Source organism: Archocentrus centrarchus, chromosome 5 (assembly GCF_007364275.1).
Source record: "Archocentrus centrarchus isolate MPI-CPG fArcCen1 chromosome 5, fArcCen1, whole genome shotgun sequence".
NCBI classification, from domain to species: domain Eukaryota; kingdom Metazoa; phylum Chordata; class Actinopteri; order Cichliformes; family Cichlidae; genus Archocentrus; species Archocentrus centrarchus.
This window is the reverse complement of record NC_044350.1, coordinates 30,850,592-30,876,251: the sequence shown is the minus strand read 5'-3', so window position 1 is coordinate 30,876,251 and position 25,660 is coordinate 30,850,592. Positions and strand designations below refer to the sequence as shown.

The 25,660-nt window shown below is 38.6% G+C and overlaps 2 protein-coding genes and 1 pseudogene across 3 annotated transcripts; all 3 read left to right on the top strand.

Moving 5' to 3' along the window:
* The first annotated feature begins 2,412 nt into the window (after window positions 1-2,412).
* On the top strand, window positions 2,413-2,974 carry LOC115780874 (transcription factor HES-1-B-like; annotated as a pseudogene).
* A 14,288-nt stretch (window positions 2,975-17,262) lies between these two features.
* LOC115780502 (protein deadpan-like) lies at window positions 17,263-22,872 on the top strand. 2 transcript variants are annotated; one of them, XR_004019973.1, is made up of 3 exons: window positions 17,263-17,385; window positions 17,495-18,025; window positions 22,259-22,872. XR_004019973.1 is itself a non-coding variant. In XM_030729723.1 (2 exons), exons 1-2 carry the CDS (start codon window positions 17,263-17,265, stop codon window positions 17,942-17,944), a joined length of 573 nt encoding a protein of 190 aa, XP_030585583.1. In that variant the 3' UTR covers window positions 17,945-18,736. The 2 variants fall into 2 exon arrangements, 1 of the variants encoding a protein (XP_030585583.1); XM_030729723.1 differs by lacking the exon at window positions 22,259-22,872 and having other exon boundaries at window positions 17,495-18,736.
* Window positions 21,510-22,363, top strand: LOC115780503 (transcription factor HES-5-like). Its single transcript, XM_030729724.1, has 2 exons — window positions 21,510-21,632; window positions 21,728-22,363. The coding sequence occupies exons 1-2, from the start codon at window positions 21,510-21,512 to the stop codon at window positions 22,175-22,177; spliced, it is 573 nt and encodes a 190-aa protein (XP_030585584.1). The 3' UTR covers window positions 22,178-22,363.
* Window positions 22,873-25,660: the final 2,788 nt, after the last annotated feature.

The window sequence follows — 25,660 nt, the reverse complement described above, 5'->3', positions numbered from 1 at the left end:
ACGTTACACAAGGACACAGAGGGCTGAAAATAGCGCTGCTGTCCTCATGTGATGTGAAATTAAAAGCACACTGGAGCGGAGATACTTGCTGCTGGGGGGATCTCAATACTTGTTTTACTCCATCTGACAATCCCTCCATCCAGCCTGCAACACCAACTCCATCCGTCTGTGCAAGGGTACTTTTCACTACAGCAAGCTTTTTGGAATATAATGATGTACATGTGATTGTAATAAAGAGATTTTAATTAGCTACGAAATTGTGGTTTTGTGTTTTTATTCAAGACTTCGCTAATGTTGGTGGTCAGACGAGCAGTTTTACATTTTCACATACGGTCGACATCTTACCTGAACTGTCTCGTCTTCCTTTGTCGGCCTGGACCCATATGAGATGATCATACATCATACATTATGATGCGCATTAATTTATGAGCGGCCCTTCATTTATTAACACATTACATAAATAAGTTAGTTGATCAACTGGGGCCGTGGTTCAGGAAAAAGTGTTAGTTGTTTTTATAATCCATGTCATGACCCTCTTTCCAAAAATCAGAGCAAACTTTAAATTAATGATGGAAGCATTTGATGAGGTTCTGCTTAATGCAGATGGCAAAGAAGTTTAATGATCCACTGATAAAGACCAGGACACATCACTATTGGAGGACGTTTAAGCAGAGCTTCTGCAAATAAAAACAATGGTAATAATCCATCCATCCAGCCTTAATTTTATTACAATAGTTTTAATTCAAGTATCCTTATTCTTTGTGACATCCAAATCTAGTTATCTGTAACAGAATGATGCAATTTGATGTCTTACATAACTTTAGTCACTGCTACTCAAGAAACTCAGCTTTCAGTATGTCTGATAATATTCAAACTGAAAACAAATGGAACAATTTTGGTGTCATTTTCAGCTCCAGGTGTTGTAATAGATAACTCAACAGGTCCCTCACTGCAGCTAATCTGACCACCGTTAGTTAATATTGTGTATGTCCTTGAGTAAAAGCAATGAAAAGACAGCGTGAGGAGAAAAAAGGAAAAGTGAGTCCAGCCTGGACCAAAGATCAAGACTGGTTAAAATCTCTGAACAGAAACAGATTAAGATCGAATTTGGGTTAAAACGGAAAACCTGCTCATCTGTTTCAGAACAATTTCAAATGTGTTTATACTAAAACAACACTTAAAATTGCAGTGACAAAGTGATGAAGTTGGTTATGGCTTTTTCTTTGCTGATTAAAGTAAGTTTTATTTTTTTAGTACATCTTATTAGTTTGATTTGTTGGAATTTGAAAACCACAGATTGCAGCTAATATGGCACACAGTGAGACACAATTGTATCGATCCACCAGTAAAAGGACAGATTGTGAGAAAGCAGAGAGGACGCCCTCTCAGACCCCCAGTGGGACAGTAAATGAGATCTTTGACCTAAAAAGACAGATTAAAAATGAATATGATGGCACTTAAAGAAAACTGTGATGATTTGCATTCTTAACCACTGCAGCGCCCGACTGTTGTCCTGAGGGATTTGGCACACTTCAGGAAACAGCTGCCTCAACCTCCTCCTTCATGTAGAGACATGAAGTTTGAAGCATCCGACAACATAAAGGTCGGATGTTCTGCCTTCACCCAACTGCAAACTGAAAAAGTGGAATCAGCACTTTTGTACTACTGCTGATAATAAATCTATTTTTATTACATTTTCACGTTTTAGAAAATATTTGAGGGAGTCGTGTGATTTACCTCCAGATGGTCGGTGACATCAAGTTCAGCAATCATCACGACAGCTCCATTCAGAGTCCTTTGACCATCATTCAGTACCGAGTGTGGGAAACTGTCTGTTCACACCAACTACAACCTGCAAGACAGAAGACACACCTGCTACATTTGGACATCATAACTTTACCTAGTTTAGATTGATTTAAAAATATCATTAAAATTTTGTCTTTCCAAGTGTAAGAGGAAGTTATATACATCTCATTGTCTAAATTTACACCCACAAAGTAGAGTTTTTTTTTTAACCTTTCCTAGAGACTAAAGAATTCATAGAGATTTATACAGAAGGTGTGATGAGATGTTGAGGGTGAGCTCAATCAAAGTTATTGATCCCAGCGTCAGGCAGCAGATCAGTTTTCTCAACAGGTTCATCGCTTTCCCAGATTCACACAGAGCTGTCAGAGCCTTTTACTCCATCTTCCCTTCAGGCCACCACCTGTTCCCCTGAAATCTGACTATTGTCCCCTACTAATATGACCACTGAGCATGTGGGACGCCGGATTTCCTTTCTCTTATGTCAGGCACTCTGATTGGTCAAGACTGTGAGAAACTCCAGTCAGACCAAGACCCACACATTCATATGGAGATGTGGGACTACAAATAGGAGGGAAGAAGCTGGCAGAGACAGGGTCTCTCTACAGAGATCCAGCCATGGCACCTTCAGTCACTCCAGCAATGACTATTTCTCAGGCGCATCTGACTCTGAGCCACAAGGTAAATTGAAGAGTCACTGAATTTCAATCATTACTTGTGAAAAACTGTGCGATAATGGTAAACTTACGCACATGAGCTGGTTTATTAATTACTTTGTTCTTCTTCCTGCAGCTCAGAAAGCCTCTGGTGGAGAAGATATGCAGAGAAAGAATTAAGAGGAGCAGCTCAGGTCTCTCCTGAGTCCAGAGTTCCACAAACTGGAGAAGGCAGACATCCTGGAGATGACAGTTTGCTTCCTGAGGAGACTGCAGCTGCAGTGTGAAGCTGCGGTCTCAGCGGCTGTTAATAAGAGCTTCTCCAAGTGTGTGCAAGAGATGGTCCATTTCTTGTCCAAGGAGGAGGTGAAGACTCAGCCACAGAGAAACCTGAACCACATCAACCAGCTGCAGGTTCCTGAGAGAGCCTGATGTCTCTCCTCTGAGCTGCGCAGTCCAGACTTGCATCATCAAAGATGAGTCCAGTCAACAGCGCCCTCTGGAGGCTGTGGTAGTCAACTACAGACTGGAGTCAAAGCCTGACTGACTGCATTGATCATATTGGTCAAAAATTGCAGGACTGAATTTGTTGAGATTTTAAAGAATTGCTCTTTTGTTTGCACAGAAGACGTTACTTTGAGCATTTTGTATTTGACATTTCCTCTGGAAACTGTGCCAATATCTTTAAATTAAAGACAGAAAACCTCCTGTTATGCAGTAGATAAGCTGAAAGACCATTTTGGTCAAAGATCACAGGATTGAATTCTATTTCAAGAAACTTTTTCTTCTCTGTGCAATGAAGTTTTTTTTAAGTTTGAAACAAAGTGAAATTCATACTTTCATGTTAAAAATATTTCCCATGGAAATGATGAAAGAAGAACAGATTATCTTTTGCGTTAAGAAAGAACATTTGTCATTCTTGATGCTCCAATGAAATCAAAATTGGACCAAATGAGCATATACAGTTAGAGTACATCATATTCTGGTGATAAATGTTGAAGTTCTTATCATTTTGATAATACACAATTACTTAACACATTTTAATCTCTTTGATTATTCAGCATCAGTTTATCAGATATTTTTATTAAAGGGATTAGCTGTTTATATCACTGTGTGATAATTTTAAAGTGATCAATTTAAGTGCAATAAAATGCAGTTCCTGCTCATTTTACAGCACATGTTATGAAAATCTGATATGAACATTCATGTCATAATACTTGTGCCTTTTGCAAAGACGCCCGATCTTCCGCTCATTTTGAGTACGGTGTCGTGGTGATGTTACCAAGTTATCGTTGTGATGCATCATCACCGCTGTCGTTCCCCAACCAGAGTCTTTATAAAAATGTAATACTGTATTTATCTCGATAAAAGAATAATTGAAATCAAATTGTTTTTCTGTTGATGTTTACAATACTGGATATTGTTTGACCTTTTAATCACAGCCCACATCATGCATATCTTTATGTCATTGCTTGTAGCACATGCCTCCCTTATATAAAAGTCAGTCAACAAATCTTGGTATTAAATGACCTGCACATGACTGTAAAATGAGTCGTATGGCTTTAGTTTTTCTTTTTTTATGGACAGTGGTATTTGCCCATGAAGTATACAAAGATATGCTCCTGCACAGGAGGTTTGGGTCAGCTTACAAAACACATCATCAGTGTTTACAGACCTGAAGTAAGTCTATGCCAATGACACTGGTCTACACTGAAATGTCAGGACACTGCTGTGTGGCAGGCAGAAGATTGGACTCTAATGCAAGGCTCAGCAAACTGAAGGAAACTCCAAAAACAGCTTTACTGCTGGAGTGTTCCACAATGAAAAAACAAACAAAAAAAGGACTGGCAGGACATCAGCCGAAAATAACAAAGTCTTCTGCGAGTATTCGACACAATATGAGGGAAGATGCTACAAAGAACAGGAGGAAACAGGAAATAAATACACATGAAGTGATGAGGAAAGTGAAACAAGTCAGGAAGGACAGGTGAGAGGAAACACAACTGAATACAAAGTTCACCATGTAAAGTTACCAAAGTCAGACAGGAAGTAACTTCACAGACCTACACATGTGAACCAGACACTGAAAAAACTGAGGAAACAAGGAAGCAAAAAGATGACTTAAATCATACAAAGGGGATAACCCTCCAAAATATCCCAAAAACACAATAATCCTGGGTCCATGACGCAGAGACCCTGACAGAACTATAGAGGAGTGCTGCAATTTCTCTCAATAATGCAATAAAAAATATATTGCATTCACATATTGAAGGCGATATTTTTTTGCACCTGTGCAGTTATTTTAGGTTAATTCAAGGAAAACTGCATTTTCAAATAGACTGATGATGGACATGTTTCTGATGAACTCTTTTATCGATGCCACTATTTATATGAAGAAGGTAAGTGACTAAAAAAAGTGAAAAAATATTTCCGTCATGTCTACTTGAGTAAAAAAGGTCAACTAATTGGTCACTGAACACTTTGGTGCAGTTCTCATTTCCAGAGGGGGGGGGGACGCGAAGTGGTCAAAACTTCAAAGCTAACTATTGTCTCATGTGAGCGGTAAGGAGACACACTTCTATTGTTCTTCTTGTGAAAGCAGTGAAAGGACAGAGTGTGGGAAACCAGAGGAAACTCACTCACAGACCCCCAGTGGGACGATGGACGCTGACCTTTGCCCTGAGGACTTAGAGATCAGGAGGGTAGATATGTGAAAGGCTATCTATTAAGCTAATATCAGGGAACATTAAAAATTCTAATTAAAGCTATGGAAAAACTAATCAAGTACAACAGACAGGTGCACAGGTAACATTTTTGTGATGCTATGCTAGCTGTGTTATCAAGAGGACTAAATCACAGGTTTTACAGACAACCATGATATGACACCGAGTCATAATAAAAAAAAAGGAAATTAGCTCACTGCAAATATCAGATGGTGATTCTGAACAGTGCATATTCAGTGCTTTACACATTTATTAGACCACAACACAATGTAAGGTTTATGCCACAGCTGCCGTAAACTAACAGTATTATGTTTCTGTAATGGTTATTCCACCAGTGTGCACGAGCGCTTTAATTCACATGATATTTTTAATGCTAAAATATAATTACAGTTATTATTCATGAATTTTCAAGTTTACAGATGCACAAAAAAAAATCAGAAAAAATAGTAAAGCTCATTATGAATTTTTAATTACGATGCCAAATTATAATTTATTATAAACAGTTATTTACTTGCATTCCTGAACAGAAAAAAATAATTTTAGTAGTTAAATATTACGGTTAAATAATTTATGAGTTCTCAGGGAAGTCCAGTGTTCCAGCTTAAATTTGGGTAATTCAGGTTATCATTTGTCTAATAAACAACAATGTAATTTTTAGTTTTAAAACACTTTTGGGCAGATTTCTAACCTGTTTGTTTTCTTGTTTTAATAACCGGTGGTCTATTAAATTCATTAAGCACTGTATATTTCAGCGTATGTTGACGTTGAGATTTGGTTCGCGTCACAGGAATGCCTCTGCAGCTACCATCATTAGAGACTGTGCTTCATGAAACACACCTGAGTGGATGCTGTGTGTTTCTTCATGAAGATAAAGGAGTTCTGAACTGATGCCTGCTGTTGGTAAATTTGCCAAAGATATTCCTATTTCAACTTCATTCCTTCAGTGAGCAGAGCGTGTGAAACTTTGGTCCACTGGATCGTAGCTAAGTTTGATTAGCATCATAAACCAGTGAGATTTGGCGCTCTTCACAAGCAGCTGTCTCACTCTCTCACCCTCATTTATGGCTCACATTAGTTAAGGATGTTCATTTTTCTACAGTTTAATAAGTTCCTGCAGATTTAGCATGGTTGTTGACAAGAAATATAACTGTGACTGTATTTCTATTTTGATCAGATTTATAGAGACAACCAATCGGGTCATTTTCCTCCAGATGGTCGGTGACATCAGACTCTGTCTCTGTTAGAGCACACGACCACCAACCATCACAAAAGCTCTTTTCAAAGTCCTTTGCGGTGCACTGACTGCATCATTCACACTGAGTGTGGGAAAGTGAGAGCAACTTTCTGCTCCCACCATCTACAAACCCCGAGACAGAGGGCACACCTGCTGCATCTGGATGAGATGACTTTAAAAAAAAAGACCATGAAAATTAAAATTTTTACTTCAGTAATTTTTATCAGTCTGAGTTTAACTCAGTTTGTTGATGTTTAAATACAATGAAGGAATTTAAGAAATTAAATGTTGTGTGCATGAGAGATATTATGATATGATAGTAGATTATATATAACAAGATATGAATCCTTGCACCAACAGAGTGCTGAATTAGTGCTTTATCCATACTGGTTTGCTGATTTACTCTATGGGTTCACAGGCTTGATGGACTGATATGCACATGGCAATCAAAGTCATTGATCCTAGCATCAGGCAATGGATCAGTACTCTTTAAAGGGTCACCACATTCCCAGAGTTACAGAGCTCTCTGACTCCGTCTACCAGAAAGTCCACCACCTGTTCCCTTGAGATCTACCTATTGTTCCCTACCACTGAGCAGGTGGCACGCCAGATTTCTTCTTATGTCATGCACTCTGACTGGTCATGACTGTGAGAAACTCCAGTCAGACCCAAGCACACATATTCATATGGAGATGGGGAGGTGGGGCTATAAATAGGAGGGATGAAGATAGGAGAGATCAGATTCAGGCATGGCACCCACAGTTACTCCAGCAGGAGCATCTGACTCTGACACACGAGGTAAACTGAAGATTCACAGAATGAAAGATTGTGTTTTACAATGCTAAACCCATAATCCTGAACATGATTATTCATGACTTTCTTCTTCTTCCTGCAGCTCAGACCGCCTCTGGTGGGGAAGTTATGCAGACAGTAAATAAACAGCTACACTGAGCAGCTCAAGCCTCTCCTGGTTCCAAGGTTCCTCAAATAGAAGCCAAACTCCAAAGTGGAGAAGTCTGATCTCCTGGAGAGCTTCCCGAGAAGACTGCACCAGCTCCATCAAACTGTGGACTCAGCAGCTGTTGGCAAGAGCTACCCCAGCTGTATCCATGTTGCACTTCGTGTCCAGGGAGGAGATGACGGTTCGGTCCCAAAGATGACCAGCTGCAGAATTCCTCTCGCTGAGAAAGGCTGACTTCTCTCCTCTGAGCTGCACAGTCCTCAACACCTCCACGCAGAGATGAGTCAACAACCCCCTCTGGAGGCCTTGGTAGACTTCTACAAACTGGAGTCATTTCTAGACTTAATGGGATAACCATCACTGGACTGAGTTCTTCAAAACTGAATTATCTTGTTTTTCTGCATCAACAGAAGGTTTTAGTTTGTGTGCATTTAAGAGGACAGCAACAATATATTTCAGGCTAAGAAGGAAAATTTCTTGTCATGCATGTTGCATAAATGAAATCTGATTGCATGTGCAATTACTGTTTTTTTTTTATATTGTACTATGTTGTACCTGAAGTTCTGATAATGTCACAGTAACATTTGCTGTAATGCTTTTTTTTTGATCAGAACTTTAAATGCTCTTTTTATGGAGAAATTCTGATAATGAAACTGTGTTTATTCAAACAGACCTGCTCTACTTTTTCATGTTTAACATCATATGGTCTCATATTTTTGAGATAATTTTAACGTTCCTGCATATTGTGCATTAGTCAAAGCAGCTGTGATATTTTAATCACTGATGCTTTCTCAAAGTTTTATTTTTGAAAACATCATTTTATGTAATTATTGAAAAATGCTCTGTTTTAGGATCCTTAACTGTAAAAGCTGCTTTTGTGTAACACTATCACTGTTTTCAGTGTCAGTGTAACTGCAAACATTTCTTAATCAGTTCAGATTCAATATAATTTGATCTGTTTTAAGGTCACTCTTAATATCTTTATGTTTTGTTCATGAAACTTTTTGTTCATTTGCTAATTAATGTCAAAGGATCCTGAGTACTGAGTACTGCGTACTGCGTACTTGTGTGTTTGTCTTTCATAAAGACAGCTGTTACTTTACTCTCTCTGAGTAGTGTTACTTGTAGAAATCTACAAGTTGCAGATGTAATGTCTCATCACCTCCTCTTGGATATCATATACTCTCTGTGGTTTATTGTGCCTTGTTGAATAAACAAACACTGCCATCTGACAGTTGTGTGTTCTCATGAGATTATGTGCATTTATATTGATAAAAGGCTGACAAATGACAATACTGTCCACAAATAACCCAAAACGATTTCTGAAGCCAATTTAAGCTTGTTTGATGAAGTAGTTTAATTCAATTACCTCAACCCTAAATGCAATAGCTCGAGCTATCAAAATGATTAGAAATACTTTTAAAAAATGTAATTATTACATCATTGTGTCAGCTGTAACTGACAGTTGTGCGTGTTTTCATTTAAGAAATGTAGCTTTAACAATTTCCTTATTAGTGACGTCAGACAACGTATTTAATGTGATGTATAATGAGGCACACTTCTGTTGTGTGGGAAACCAGAGGAAACTCGTTCACAGAGGCCCAGCGGGACAATACAGGCAGACCTTTGCCCTGAGGAGATAAGATATCATTTTTAATCTCTCTGATTACTCAACATCGATCTGTTAGAGCAGCCATTCCCAAAGTTGAGTGCTGTGGCACACTTAAGAAACAGAAAATGCCATGCCCCCGCCCCCAAAAAAATCTTCCCTTGAATCAAAGTGCAAGGGAAAGTGATAGATTTGCTTGAAATTTTAATTAAAAAACATAAACAACACATATAAATTGCTAATGCTACCCAGTCATATGTAAAGTGCTAATGTGACCCACCTGCCACTGGGACACAAACTTCACTGTGAGAGCACTAAATTTAGGCCAAAGTAACCACCTTGTATTACCAGTTTTGATTCGCTTTTTATATAAATTATTACATTTATATAAATATATAACTGCGCTTACTTTAAACTGAATTTCTGTTATTACTTAGTGCGGCCCACCTGCAGTAGCTTCGCGGCCCACCAGGGGGCCACGGCCCACACTTTGGGAATCACTGTGATAGAGGATCACCATAAATTTCTAAACCTTTTGCCTGAAAGGTTTGCCTTCTAATCTGGTCCTGTAGAAGACCAATGGACAAGAATTTTAAAAACATTTTTTTAGTTTATGAACTTCAATTTAATCTTGTTTTGGCACTTTGTGATTATCTTAACCTGGTCGTTTTAAGGTCAGTTCTTGTTCCTGTTCACTTTTTTGTAAATGCATATAATTCAGGTTTTGATATTTCTTGTAAACCCAAATGAAGATTTTCTTTGTTTGTTTGAAATAAAAACAAAATCAGATCAGCTACATGCATTTCTTGTTTTAATGGGCAGATTAATGTACTGCAGGTTCCCTAAGTGTTCATTTTGTTTTTTCCTAATTTGATTTAATAACTTATCATCACTCTTTGATTCAAACCTGGGAAATTATTTTCTATCTGCCCCAAACATTTGCAGTGTAACTAACGTCTTAGTTGATTTTTATATGGCTTAGTGAAGAACTTTGGTGAACAGGCAGTTCGTGTCACTATTTTTGTTAATGAGTAGGTCGTAACCATTCATATAAATCAAGTGGTGATGTTGTCTTTTAGTGCCTGATTAGCGTGTTTATCACAGTAAATTAGAACTGAAGTGAAACAAGCATCTCAGCTCTGTAAACTAACTGAAACTAAACTGAGCTGAAAACAAAAGACTTAAAACTAAACCAAAATCAAACTAATTAAATATGAACAATGATAATAACTCTGCTGATTAGACTGGACGAACGGCTCATTTTGACATGTTAGAATTTAAAGCTTTAAGGTGAAATTTCTCACCAAAGAGGCCACTTGTGAGAAACTCTTGCATTCATCTACCTGTCAGATCAGCAAAGGGAGGGATTCTGGGAAATCAGGTGAGCCCCAGTGGGCCAGGAGACGGTGACCTCATCTCTAAAGAGACAGACATCAAAATAGAATATGATGGCAGTAACTGCCTGTGTCGTATCAGTCTTGTAAATTTGATGTTCACCTGTGGCACCATGTGTCACTACCTTTACTCCATCATAAACTGTTTATTTTATATTGTTTATATTATAATGCCTCTGGTGTTCCAATTACCACCAATTTAGTTTCTTTTTAGATTATTGTTACTTTTTATATTTATTCTTCTTTAATGCACTATTTAGGGGCAACACTGGGACCCGGGGACAGAATTTCATTCCATTGCATGTAAATGTGAAGCGAATGGCAATAAAGAACATGTGAAAGAATGTACATCGAGTGTTCAGCACTGTAACAATGTAGCAAATGATCACAAACGACTTATTTGATGGTTTAAATATATTTACAGGTACATAACTATATAAACCGAACAAAAAGCGATTATGACCTAAAACAGTAAAATGAGTGAACATTATCTTATGTGCAGCTGTTAAACAAACAAACAAAACCAAAAAAATAAACAAAAACAGTTATTATTGTTAGTCAGCATAGGTTTTGGCATGACAATTATTCCAACAAATGTGACTAACTGCTCTACAGGAGAACATTGTTACATATCTAGTATTGTTTAAATGTACATCTTCTAATAAAATTAAATGAAGCCTTTATCTTATAAAAGATAAAATGCATAAAGGTAAGGTGACTATGTGTGCCAGCTTCTTAGATGACATGACAAACTTTCATTAATGGAGAGAGTGTGGGAAACCTCTGAGGAGAAGAGTCACACTTCAAGCTAATTTGCATCCTAAATCTCACCAGCACCCGACTATTGTCCAGAGGGAATTGGCACACTTTGGGAAACAGCTGCCTGAGCCCCCCCCATTTATGTAAAGACATGCAGTTTGCCCACTTCATTGGTTCACTGGATATTAAAAATGAATGCTCCAAATTTAAAAAAGAGGAACTCACATTTACTATTATTTGTTGACAATAATTTCAGGCACTGTAGATTATATTTTCAAATTTTATCAAATATTCGAGGCAGCCAATCACGTTGTTTCCCTCCAGATGGTTGGTGACGTCAGACTCTACGGCCAGTAACATCACAAAGGCTTTTTTCAAAGAACTTTGTGGTGCATCATTCAATACTGAGTGTGAGAAAGTGAGAAATCTTCCTGCTCGCACTAACTACAGAGAACACGCCTGCTAGATGTGGATAGCAGAAAAAAAAATACGTTGACACAATATTTTAGGCACATAAAAGGTGCCTAAAATATTGTTTTCCAGTATCTTGCAGGCCTAAGTGATAGTTATAAAAAATGGTCATGGTTGTATACTACAACCTTTGTGAAATGTATTCAGTTGATTTCACATTTCCACTTCAGCCGTGTACCTTTCCAGACCTTTCCTGGTAGATCAAGTTAAAAAGTTCATACCTTACCAGCTTCTTAGTGTGAAGTCCAGGTGACTTCTGACTGACTCATTACAGACTGTTGAAGCATGGTTTAGTTTACAGCGAACAAATGGATGCAAGTGTGTGAGAAGTGAGAAGACATCCGAAGCAGAGTAGCAGCTTGCTATGCTATAAGAAAAGGCAAATTAGGATATCCACACGTGATTCTCTCCACATTGTGTTGAGTTCATGTGTGAAAATACTCTAGACAGAGGATGTTTAAACTTGGATATTTGCTTTTTGTGGATTTGTGTTGTATTGTAGAGGTGGTGGTACATTTCCCAGTTCTGTTTTATTCAGTTACCAATAAATTCTACGCACTAAAAGTTGAATTTTGCATTGATACATGTTCTGTATATACAGTTGTGTACAGACGTGACTGTGTGTGCCCACTCAAAATCAGTGATCTCAGCATCAGGTAGACCAGTTTACTCTTCAGGGTCACCAGATTCCCACAGAGCTCTGTGGGGCTCTCGCTCCATCTCCTCTTCAGGCCACCACCTGCTCCCCTGAGCTGTAACTATTGTCCCCTACTAATATGACCACTGAGCATCTGGCAGGCCAGATTTTCTTTCTCTTTTGTCAGGCACTCTGATTGGTCAAGACTGTGAGAAACTCCAGTCAGACCAAGACCCACACATTCATATGGAGATGTGGGACTATAAATAGGAGGGATGAAGGCAGCAGAGACAGGGTCTCTCTACAGAGACCTCTGCAGCACAGAGATCGAGCCATGGCACCTCCAATCACTGCAAAAATGAGCATCTGACTCTGACTCACAAGGTAAATTGGAGATTCACAGAATGTCAGTCTTTATTCATGAAAGATTGCGTTTAATAATGCTAAAGCTATGCTCCTGAATGAGTTTTTTAATGACCTTGTTCTTTTTTCTGCAGCTCAGAAAGCCTTCTTGTGGAGAAGATATGCAGAGAGAGAATTAAGAGAAGCACTGAGCAGCTCAGGTCTCTCCTGAGTCCAGAGTTCCTCAAACAGCAGTGAGACTCCAAACTGGAGAAGGCTGGAGATGACAGTTTGCTTCCTGAGACAAGTGCAGCAGCACCATCAAGCTGTGGCCTCCGGTCAGGGCTACTCCAGATGTGTGCAAAAGATGATGTCCTTCCTGTCCTGAGAGGTGTTGTCAGATTCAGTCACAGAGACACCTGCTGAACCACACCAACCAGCCGCATATAAAAACCCGAGAGAGCCCGATGTCTCTCCTCTGAGCTGCACAGTCCAGATTAACATCCTCCAAAGACAAGAGTCCAGTCAACAGCGCCCTCTGGAGGCCGTGGTAAACACCTACAGACTGGAGTCACTACTAGATCGACTGCAGTGATCACATTGGTCAAAGATTGTTTTAAAGACTTCTTCTTCTGCATGTACAGAAGGCTTTACTTTGTGTGTTTTTTTTTTCCTGCGGAAACGACACCAACAATATCTTTCAAGTAAAGAGAGAAAACGTCACGTCATGCAACAGACAAACTGAAAGACCACGTTGGTCAAAGATTGCAGGACTGAATTCTGTTTTTAGGAACATTTTCTTCTGTATGCACAGAAGGTTTTATTTTAACCTATATGTCTTTCATATAAAAAAATTATTTCCTATGGAAATAATGAAACATCTATTTCACATTAAAAAACATGTCACACTTAGTGCTCAGTGGTGCAGATGAGTGCACTGTAGCTGCTTATTACTACTACTGCATGTAACACTACATCACATTTTGGTGATATATGTTAAAATTAAGTTTATTACTTCTCGAGCGTTATTATTTTAATAACAGATTATTGCTTGTTCATTGGGACACTGAGTCAGTATTGATCTGTTTTCAGCTCTCAGTGTATTTTTTCCTTTTGTATAAAAGGATCGATGGGAAGCGTGCTATTATCTGCACTGTAAACCCAGTGATCAGTTTTTTTCTCAAAGAAAAAAGATTATGACTTGTTATGAAGTACTAAAATCAATTTGTGATTATTTTACATGATGCATTTCAGTGTCACTTTTTTCTTTACCTTTGTTATAAAGGCCATTTGCGCTCGTTTGGGAGCATATTTTATGAAAGTCTGATACGAAGATGTCATAATGTTTATGTCTTTTGTAAAGACGACTGATCCTCCACTCATTTTGAGTACAGTGTCTTGGTGATGCTACCAAGTTGTTGTTGTGATGTATCATCACTTCTACCTGCCTTCAACAGGAGCGTTTATAAAAAATAAAGAAACACTGAAGTCAAAATCATTTTTCTGTTCGCGTGTCATTATGTTATACATTATTATCATAACATTACAGTTAAGATAGATGTAATCTGATGAGATGTATGTCATGCAGGCTTTCCTGAGCTCCAGATGCAAAAACTTTGACGATAACTATTGTCTCCTCGTGTGATGGGGAAGAGGGCACACTTCTATTTTCCTTATGGAACCAGAGGAAACTCAATCACAGATGATGACCTCTGTAACCAGCGAGTGAAAGGAAATATAAAACCTGAAAACAGATCATAGATTTCAGACTGCTGTTAAATACTGAATAGTGAATCATAACATGTTGGTACACCAATGGAACAGAAACTGGCAAAGTTCTCACAGCTTCACCATCGTATTATTTAGAGTTTAAACAAAGTGAAATAAAAATCCTGACCTCTGTGCTGCTAAAGATATTCTCTTTTTAGTGTTTTGAAACCATTTCAGCATCTTTGGACTATTGTCCACATCAGAAACAGCTTCTCAGTCTCTCAGCCCCATTTCTGTAGCTGTGATGTTCAACGACTCGATGGCGTTCATTTAAATACTTTCTACAGGCACGCGTTTAATAGGTAGGTGCACATTATTATGAGAAACAGCTGATGTAGTATTGACTGTGGTTTGAGATTTTATCACAAAGTTGAGAACATCAGTGTTTCCCTCCAGGTGGTTGGTGACGTTAGACTCTGTTAGAGCACAAAACCGGCAGCCATCACAAAAGTAATTTTTGGTGCACCGTCTACCTCATTTATGCAGAGTGTTGGAAACTGAGAGCTGCCATCTGCTCACACCAACTACAAACCACAAGACAGCGTGCACATCTGTCACAGCTGGGTGAGACGACACCCAGTTTTATAAAATTAATAAAATTAAGTGAAGAATTTCTGAATTTACAAATACTTTCTAAGTATATGTATACGAATATATACATAATAGGATGTGCAAATTTTTAACCTCAACACTTCATCGGGGTTTTAATCTGTTGTGCAGATATTTCACAGAATTCACACAGATGATTAAATACTGCAGAGCCTGAATTTTGTCACTTTTTCAATTAAAAGCGATGAGTCCTGAGTTATCGAATCCCTTGAGGAAGGATTGGCAAATATGTGCAGTTTGTGCTGGAATTTGAAACATTTTGGTGATGTCTTTGCAGAGAAGCCACACACCGCAGCTATGACACATTTGCACAGATCCACCAGCTGATGCAGTGAAAAAAAAAATAGTTCATGTGAAAATAGAGAAGACTCACTCTCAGAGTCCCAGGAGGAAAAAGTTTCACTGATGAAGAGAGTGTGAGAAGTCAAGTCAAGTTCAAGTCAAGTCAAGTTTATTTATAAAGCACATTTAAAACAACGACGTTGACCAAAGTGCTGTACAAGATCTGTAACCCCAAGGACTATACTAAATAAAAATAAAAATATATAAATAAATAGATAAAATAATAAAATAAAAATAAATAAATAAAAACATTAAGAACAATAAATAACATAAGAAAATTAAAAATTAAAACGTTTAAAACAAGTACCATAAAATACCATAAAACAATCATCTAAAAGGAGGTAGCACTGCAGCCAAATGCCAAGGAAAAGAAATGTGTTTTTAATAGAGATTTAAATGTGTGTATCGTCTGAGCTGTGCGGATATGGAGAGGTAGATCGTTCCATAGCTTTGGTGCTGCTGCTGCAAAAGCTCGATCACCTCTCTGTTTTAGTCTAGTTTTAGGCCTCTGTAAGAGCAGCTGGGTCGATGACCTCAGAGCTCTTACAGGGGTGTGACAGTGAAGCAGCTCAGACAGATACAAAGGTGCCAGTCCGTTTAAGGCTTTAAAAGTAAGCAATAAAATCTTAAAATCGATTCTAAAACGGACAGGGAGCCAGTGAAGGGATGACAGGACTGGGGTAATGTGTTCATGCTTTTTTAAACCGGTTGCTTTTTTTAACCGGTGAGAAACCTCAGAGAAGGAGGGTCACAGTTCAAGTTGATTGGCATCCTTAACCGCACGAGTGCCTGACTATTGTCCAGAGGGATTTGGCACACTTCAGGAAACAGCTGCCTCGACCTCCTCCTTTATGTAAGGATATGAGATTTGAAGCATCTGAAAACAAAGGTTTCATGTTGAGTGACCATCATCTAACTGCAAACTGAAGAAGTGGAACCTGAATTTTGTTATTACAAACAGTGAGCAAATTTGTTGGATTATATTTTCAAATTTTATCAAATATCTGAGGCAACCAATCATGTTGTTTCCCTCCAGATGGTTGGTGACGTCACACTCTGCCTCTGTTTGAGCACACGACCGCCAACCTTCACAAAAGCTCCTTTCAAAGTCCTTTGTAGTGCACTGACCACATCATTCACACTGAGTGTGGGAAACTGGGAGAAACTCTCTGCTCACACCAACTATAAACCACCTGCTACAGCTGGACCTCAGAAAAATTAAATCAATAATATATATTTTAATAAAACAAGTGTCACTGGTGCTGTGGCTCTGCAGGCATACACTATAAATATAGAAATATATTTCGTACTTTCACACATGGGCTTCAGCCCTAAGCCTTTGTTAGTAAAGCGGTATGTGAGAGGTGAGCGAGTCAAAGAAAGTAAGTGGATGTCAGGCAAGAAGTGGAACAGAATCCGAAGCAGAGAAACTCCAGTTGTTCGCTACATCTGCCCAAATCCTACTCAAACTGATTCGATAGACACTGTGTGGAGTTCATATGGAAGCATACGCTAAATGGAAGTTTTAGATTTGTGTTGTTGAGAGCAAAGTACAATTTCCAACTATATTCTTATTCAGATATATAGATATTTTTAACTGTTAAATAATTGTTTGACAGGTCTGAGAGTTTGGTTTGATGAGCGTGTGTCCAGTCAAAATCATTGATCTCAGCATCAGGCGACAGATCAGTTCTCTACAGGGTCACCACTTTCCCAGATTCACACAGAGCTTTGTGAGTCTTTTCCTCTGACCCACCCATCCATCCAAAAGTGCTCCACCTGCTCCCCTGGGATCTATTTATTGTCCCCTACTAAGATGACCACTGAGCATATGGCGGACGAGATTTCTTTTCTCTTACACGCAGTGCTCTAATTGGTCAAGCCTGTGAGAAACTCCAGTCAGACCAAGACCCACACATTCATATGGAGATGCGGGACTATAAATAGGAGTGATGAAGCCAGCAGAGATCAGATTGTCTCTACAGAGACCTCTGCAGCACAGAGATCCAGGCATGGCACCTACAGTCACTGCAACAATGAACAGTTCTCAGGGGTATCTGACTCTGACTCACAAGGTAAATTATAGATTCATAGAATGTCAGTCATTATGAATGATTATGTTTGATAATGCAAAACCTATGAACCTGAAGCAGTTTATTAATGACTTTATTTTTCTTCCTGCAGCTCAGAAAGCCTCTGGTGGAGAAGCTACGCAGAGAGAGAATCAACAGCTGCATTGAGCAGCTCAGGTCTCTCCTGAGTCCAGAGTTCCTCAAACAGCAGCCAGACTCCAAACTGGAGAAGGGAGACATCCTGGAGATGACAGTGTGCTTCCTGAGGAGACTGCAGCAGCACCACCAAGCTGTGGACTCAGCAGCTGTTGACAAGGGCTATTCCAGGTGTGTGCAAGAGATGGAGCACTTCCTGTCGAAGGAAGCGGTGAAGACTCAGTCCCAGAGAAAGCTGCTGAACCCCATCAACCAGCTGCAGAACTCCTCTGATAAAAACCTGAGAAAGGCTGACTTCTCTCCTCTGAGCTGCACAGCCCAGCCTAGCATCACCAAAGAGTCCAGTCAACAGCGCTCCCTGGAGGCCGTGATAGACACCTACAGACTGGAGTCGCAACCTCACTAAACACGAGGGTCATATTGGCCAGAAATTACAGAACTGAATTCTTTAAAAACTTAAAGACTTGTTCTTCTGTGTGTACAGAAGGTTTTAGTTTGCTTTGTAAAGTAAAGGCAGAAAACATCCCGTCATGCCACAGTCGAGCTGAAAGACCACATTGGTTGAAGATTACAGGAACTTTTTCTTCTGTGTGTACAGAAGGTTTTTGTAAAAAAAAAAAAAAATTCATTAAAAAAAATGTTTCATATGGAAAGAATGAAATGAGGACAGGCTATCTTTCACGTTAAGAAAGAACATTAGTCATTGGTGTGCCGATGAAATCAAAATTGCTTAAACAGCTACTGCTTACTGGCAATGTATGAAAAACTGTACACCATACTGTGGTGATATATTTTAAATGAAGTTTGTTACTTCCTGAATTTTATCATTTTGATAAGACATGATTATTTGACTTTAGTTGAGACATTTTTCCCTAAACTAACTGTAATCGCTTTGATTACCCAGCATTGTTCTGTTATCAGAGCCAAATTATTATTCTCCTTAATCTAAGAGGATTATTTACGTGACACTGTTTAGACTGTAAAGTCTGTGGATTTTGATAAACCTGTTTATATGATTTTGTGATCATTTTAATGTGATCTGTTTTCTGTCTTTGCCCTTGTTATAAAGTGCAGTTTGTGCTCATTCAGGAGATTATTTTATTATGATTGTGTCTTTTTTAAAGACAATTGGTGCCCCACTCATTTTGAGTACAGTATCACGGTGATGTTACCAAGTCATGCATCATCATTTATTTGTCTGCAATTTGAGTTTTTATATAAATTTAATATTCTGTTTGTCTTAATAAAGAAATGTTGAACTCAAACAGATTTTTCTGTTAATTTCATGTCATCATATGTGTCTCATTTGGATGTCTAATAGAGTATTTTTATAGCAGAGCTAACAGAGTGCTGCAATATCACTGTATATTTTAATGACAAATAGCAAAGTTCACACATTTTAGTTACAATGTAACAGTATTATGGTTACAATAGTATTTAAATCAAATTAGAATAAATCTGATGTTATAAATCTCATGTATGTCACTGTGTATGCAGAAGCTCAGTCAGAGCGATCAAATTAAGTGATGATATATTTGTTGTGTCCTACTTCAACAGTAAACATAAACAAATTATTGAGTCGCCACTTTGAAACAGTCCTTACGTGCAGCTGGGTGAAAGCCAGAACTTAAATGACAACTATTTTCTCCCTGTGTGACGGGTAAGGAGGCACACTCCTATTGTTCTTCCAGTGAAGGCAGTGAAAGGACAAAGTGTGGGAAACCAGAGGAAACTCACTCACAGAGCCCCAGTGGGACAATAGATGCTGACCTCTGCCCTGAGGAGACGGAGCGTGGAAGGGACTATGGTGGCATGAAAACTGAAAGCTGATCATGGAGAACGGCAACACAGCTCCACGAGATCACATCGTTTTAAACGTACCGTGAAATAAAATACCATAAAGAGTTGCTGCTGATCTCCAGGGATTTGCTTCACTTAATAATCTGATTTCATTTTAAATGCACTGAAATTACACTTTCCATGTGTATGTGCATGACAGCAATTGATTTATACATGGGAATTTTTACCTGCAAAACTTTCAACTGGTGTTTTTCTTATGAACATATTTAACAGAATTCAGACAGATTCATACATACTGCACAGCCAGCCAAGCTTCTTCTCTGTGTTTGTAGATTTGAAAATGGAGCAAGTTTGATGTGTTGGAATGTGAAAACTTTAAGCCGACGTGTCTTCTAAAAGGGGCCACATGTTGCAGCTAATGTGACGCATAGTGAAACACAACTGTACCGATCCACCGACAAAAGCAGCGAAGGAACAGACTGAGTGAAAATAGAGAAGACCCACTCTCACAGTCCCAGTGGGACCACAGACTGATTAAAAATGATGATTACCTTTCTCAAATTAGTGTCGAAAATCTCATTTTCACATAAACAGTTCACAGTTGGTTACAATTATTGTGATAATAATGCCAACTAAAGAGGTTTTTTTTTACTCTTTTTTTTACTTTGTCTGAATATATCATTTGCATAATCTCACACTAAAATTCAAAGTTTACCAAACTTAGTCTTAGCAGCAGTAAGAAGCTTAATGACATTTTTGATACAGCTCTCAAAAATATCTGATTCTTATTCAGCATGTGATTAAACACTGTAAACTTTCTAAAGAATATGACTGCTCCACAGATCTGCAATATTAAATCTCATTAAATTTTCACATATAATGACATGAAATCTTCAGGAGTCTTCATCTTATCGGGAAATGATAAGATAAGTGGTCTACATATGTGCCAATATCCCAGAGGATGCACAAAACTGATCCAAATTGCTTCACTGATGAACAGAGTGTGGGAAACCTCAGAGAAGGAGGGTCACGGTTCAAGCTGATTTGCATCCTTAACCGCACGAGTGTGTGACTATTGTCCGGAGGGATTTGGCACACTTCAGGAAACAGCTGCCTCGACCTCCCCGTGCATTCAAGGACATGAAATTTGAAGCATCTGAAAACATAAAGGTTTCATGTTGAGTGTATGTTCAAACTTTGTCCAACTGTAAATTGAAAAAGTGGAATGTGAATTATGTATTATTGCAGAAAGTAAATATATTATGAATATAATTTCAAATTTTATCAAATATCTGAGGCAACCAATCATGTTGTTTCCCTCCAGATGGTTGATGACGTCACACTCTGCCTCTGTTTGAGCACACGACCACCAACCGTCACAAAAGCTCCTTTCAAAGTCCTTTGTAGTGCACTGACCACATCATTCACACTAAGTGTGGGAAACTGGGAGAAACTCTCTGCTCACACCAACTATAAACCACCTGCTACAGCTGGCCATCAGAAAAATTAAATCAATAACATATATTTTGATAAAACAATATTGTCACTGATGTTGTTTTCCAGTTGCTCTGAAGGCCTGACTAAATTATTTTTATGCATTTGCCTAAATGCACTACATATATTTGGTATTTTCATACATGGGCTTTAGCTTTGTTAGTAAAGTGCTGTGTGAGAACACTGAATCAGTCATTAACTGATCTTTACTGTAGCAGCTCCCAAAGTCCACGGTATGTCTGATTGAGTCCGTGTGAGAAAGGGTGACTGATGGTAGAATTTAAAGGCAGTGAGTAAGAAGCAGAGAAACTTTTTACTTTAACACAGATACTCTATATTTCATTGTTTGACAGGTCAGTTTGGTTTGATGAGCGTGTGTCCAGTCAAAATCATTGATCTCAGCATCAGGCGACAGATCAGTTCTCTACAGGGTCACCACTTTCCCAGATTCACACAGAGCTTTGTGAGTCTTTTCCTCTGACCCACCCATCCATCCAAAAGTGCTCCACCTGCTCCCCTGGGATCTATTTATTGTCCCCTACTAAGATGACCACTGAGCATATGGCAGGCGAGATTTCTTTTCTCTTACACACTCTAATTGGTCAAACCTGTGAGAAACTCCAGTCAGACCAAGACCCACACATTCATATGGAGATGCGGGACTATAAATAGGAGTGATGAAGCCAGCAGAGATCAGATTGTCTCTACAGAGACCTCTGCAGCACAGAGATCCAGGCATGGCACCTACAGTCACTGCAAAAATGAACAGTTCTCAGGGGTATCTGACTCTGACTCACAACGTAAGTTGGAGATTCAATGTCAGTCATTATGTTTGATAACGCAAAACGTATGAATCTGAAGCAGTTTATTAATGACTTTATTTTTCTTCCTGCAGCTCAGAAAGCCTCTGGTGGAGAAGATACGCAGAGAGAGAATCAACAGCTGCATTGAGCAGCTCAGGTCTCTCCTGAGTCCAGAGTTCCTCAAACAGCAGCCAGACTCCAAACTGGAGAAGGGAGACATCCTGGAGATGACAGTGTGCTTCCTGAGGAGACTGCAGCAGCACCACCAAGCTGTGGACTCAGCAGCTGTTGACAAGGGCTATTCCAGGTGTGTGCAAGAGATGGAGCACTTCCTGTCGAAGGAAGCGGTGAAGACTCAGTCCCAGAGAAAGCTGCTGAACCACATCAACCAGCTGCAGAACTCCTCTGATAAAAACCTGAGAAAGGCTGACTTCTCTCCTCTGAGCTGCACAGCCCAGCCTAGCATCACCAAAGAGTCCAGTCAACAGCGCTCCCTGGAGGCCGTGATAGACACCTACAGACTGGAGTCGCAACCTCACTAAACACGAGGGTCATATTGGCCAGAAATTACAGAACTGAATTCTTTAAAAACTTAAAGACTTGTTCTTCTGTGTGTACAGAAGGTTTTACTTTTTTGTTCTTGCTGCACGATTTCCTGAGGAAATGAAAGCAACAATATTTTTTGTGTTATGAAACAAAACATCTTATCATGCACATTGCATGACTGCAATCTGATTGCATTTGCAATAATTATTATTTCTCACTATGTTTCAGGTACTGATGATGTTAACATTTGTTATCTGTAGGTTTTTATTGACAGTAATAATATCTAAATAATATCCTGTCAATCTGAAAGACCTTGCTGGTTAAATATTACAGAATTCTTTTTCAAGAAACATTTTTCCTTCTGGATTTTTTTTCTAAACAGACTCAATTGTATTCTCATTGGTTTGTTTGCAGAATTGTTTTTTTTTTAATGTAATCAGATCCAAATTTATATTATTGGTTTTATTATACACTGTCTAGACTGTAAAGCCAATGGATTAACCCACTTAGATCACTTTGCGATAATTTTAATGTGATCCGTTTTAGTGTCACATTTTTTAAGTGCAGATTGTGCTCGTTTCAGAGCCTATTTTCTGAAAGTCTTATGAAGATTCATTTCATAATGTTTGTGTCTTTTGTAAAAATGACTGGTCCTCACTTTGAGTTGATTGTCTTGGTGATGTTACAGAGTTGCTGTGATGTATCATCACCTGTATCTGCTTCAAATTGAAGATTTTATTTAAAAAAAAATACTAAGTTTATCTTAATAAAGAAATAATTTGATCGAACAAGTTTTTTGTTTACATGTCTATCCATGTTATGCGTACTCTGTAAAAGATATGCATATCTGAGTGCTGAAATATCACTCTACATTCAATTTATAATTCAGTGGAAAAGGTTAGAATTCACCCCTGGAAAAGGACTTTAGTTAATCTTTGATATCTTCAATGATAAGTTTTATCTCTTCGTGTGATGGTAAGGAGACACACTTCCATTGCTCCTCCAGTGAAAGCAGTGAAAGGTGGGAAACCAGAAGAAATTCACTCACTCAAAGTCTCAGGGGGACAATAGATGCTGATCTTTGGCCTCAGTAGACTGAGACTGAAAGGGAATATGATGACTTAATACTGAAAACTGATCGTGTTGAACTGACAGGTGTAAAGATACCGAATAACCAATCATAACACATTTGTATCTTACATAATAATACCAAAAAAAAGAACAAAAAATTCTGACAAATGCAGCACTTTAAAAATCTGAAGAAGGTCTAAACAAAACAGTAAATTAAAAAAATAATGACCTCTGTGTTGCCAAAGATAATCCAGCTCTAATATGGCAGCCACTTATTCTAAAATGTAAAATGTAATGTACATGACATTTGTCAGTTACACCCTTTCAGCAGCAGACTTTTCATAACCAAATGAGGCTGTGAGATCATCATTATCGGTCTCTATTTGGTGATGTGTAGTCCAGATTTTTCCACATTAAGTTTAACAGGTAGGTGCAGATTATTTAGTGCAAAATAAAGAAGATAGTTTGGGATTTTTGTCAATCCCAGTCATGCCAATCCAGATGGTTAGTGATGTCACATTTGGATTCAGACAGGATACATCTGTTTATCTGATGTTTTGTAGATGATGAATCTAATTACCTCGCCCACTGATGGGTGGAGGGAGGTCATGTTTTCAATTGCATTTGTTTGTCTGTCTGTCTGTTAGCAGGATAACTCAAAAATGATGAAACTTTGTGGAAAGCCCAAGAACATATGAGGCCCAAGAACATATGAACATATGAGTTCAATTCCAAGGTCAAAGGTCAAAGACCAAGGTCATCAAAAATTTTGATTTTAAAATCAGTGTCACAACATCCCTCTTTTTAGTTTATATATTTTTTATAATTCAGATTTGTGCATTTTGCATCATGTAATGTGCTGTAAGGTCAGCCATAATATTTTTTCTATCTTCGGGGTCACGAAATTTTTGGTCAGTTAGAAAAGAAATATCTCAGAGTACTGTGTCCTCAAATATTGTAAATTCAGTTTTAAATATTGTAAGTTTTTGGATATTATATAAACATCCACCTCACTTTAAAACAAATATTTGTGTAATTCTAATGCAAAAGGTTTCAATTTATGGTACACTTCAGTTTTGAAGTGACAAAGAAATATTTAGAGAATTTTCTTTTTGAGCAAGTTGTTGTCATCAGCTGAATAACGTAACTGCGCTGTCTCTTAAAAAAAAATTATTTGTATTTTGCTCGTGTATACTTTTTCCTCAGGGTCACCATACTTTAGTTACCACAGGAAAGTGCATGACTTGTAAGATCTGTTGGCTTCCCAAAAGGAAATCGTTTGTTCACCATTACAGACAAATATTTTTAAGAATACTGTTTTGTCAAATTTAATAAAAAGTTTGGACCGGGTGGAATTAAATCATTCAAGTGGTCCCTTAATGTTTTAACCAGTAGATATACATATCAAGTATATATTCCTGGATCTATGAGGGTTCAAGAAATGCATTTAAGGGCAAATGAACAATGACTTGTTGAGAAGCCCACCCGCTGTCTGTGGCATCTGCACGTGTGCTGGGATGAAAGTCTAGTTTTATGCAGGCACCTGCTTTTTTGCTAATAGCAGGACTGCGGCAACGCTCTGGTGAGTGAAACACAGTCGTTTATAAATGACATCCACTCCACCAGCAACCGTCTATCACTCCAAAGGGATTTGGCACACTTCAGAAAACAGCTGCACCCCCATGTAAATCTCCCACCCTCACAGCTGAACTTTCAGTGATGGTTCAATTAATGTTTTGTCATGTAATGGCTGTGCGGAATGCAGAGTTGGACCCAGAGACAAAAGGAAAGGATGCACAGCATGAAGGAGGATAGGAAAAAACTGAAGAAAACTTAAATACCAAATGAGGTAATTAGGGAGACAGGGCACAGGTGGGGAAAACAAGACACAGGTGAACAGAATCTAACCAACCAACACAAGGGGACGCAAAACTGAACAGAATGTACACTGGGCAGAAGACCCAGGACCGTGAGGTGCCACTCTGAGCTTTAAACTGCCAAGGTGATATTTCTGTAGCATGAGGAGCAAGTGTGGGAAAATAAAATTAGCTTGTTACTCCCACTGACTGCAAGACACGTGTCAACCCCCGCAATCCTCTAGCTGTCCTCCTGAGATCTAAATATTGCCCCCTGGACAAAAACAGGAGCGTGTTGCTGCTCCACACGGCTTATTGTCTGACAGAGCTCTCGGATTGGCTCAGACTCTGGGAAACCTCAACCAGAGTAAGACCCACACATTCATATGGAGATGCTGGAGAATAAAAAGGAGAGATTAAACGGCACCTTTTAAGCCAGAAGAAAATCAGATTCTGACTACAGTGACCTCTGCAGCACAGAGATCCAACCACGGCACCTATAAACACCACAGCAATGATCAATGCTAAGAAGCATCTAACTCTGAGCCACAA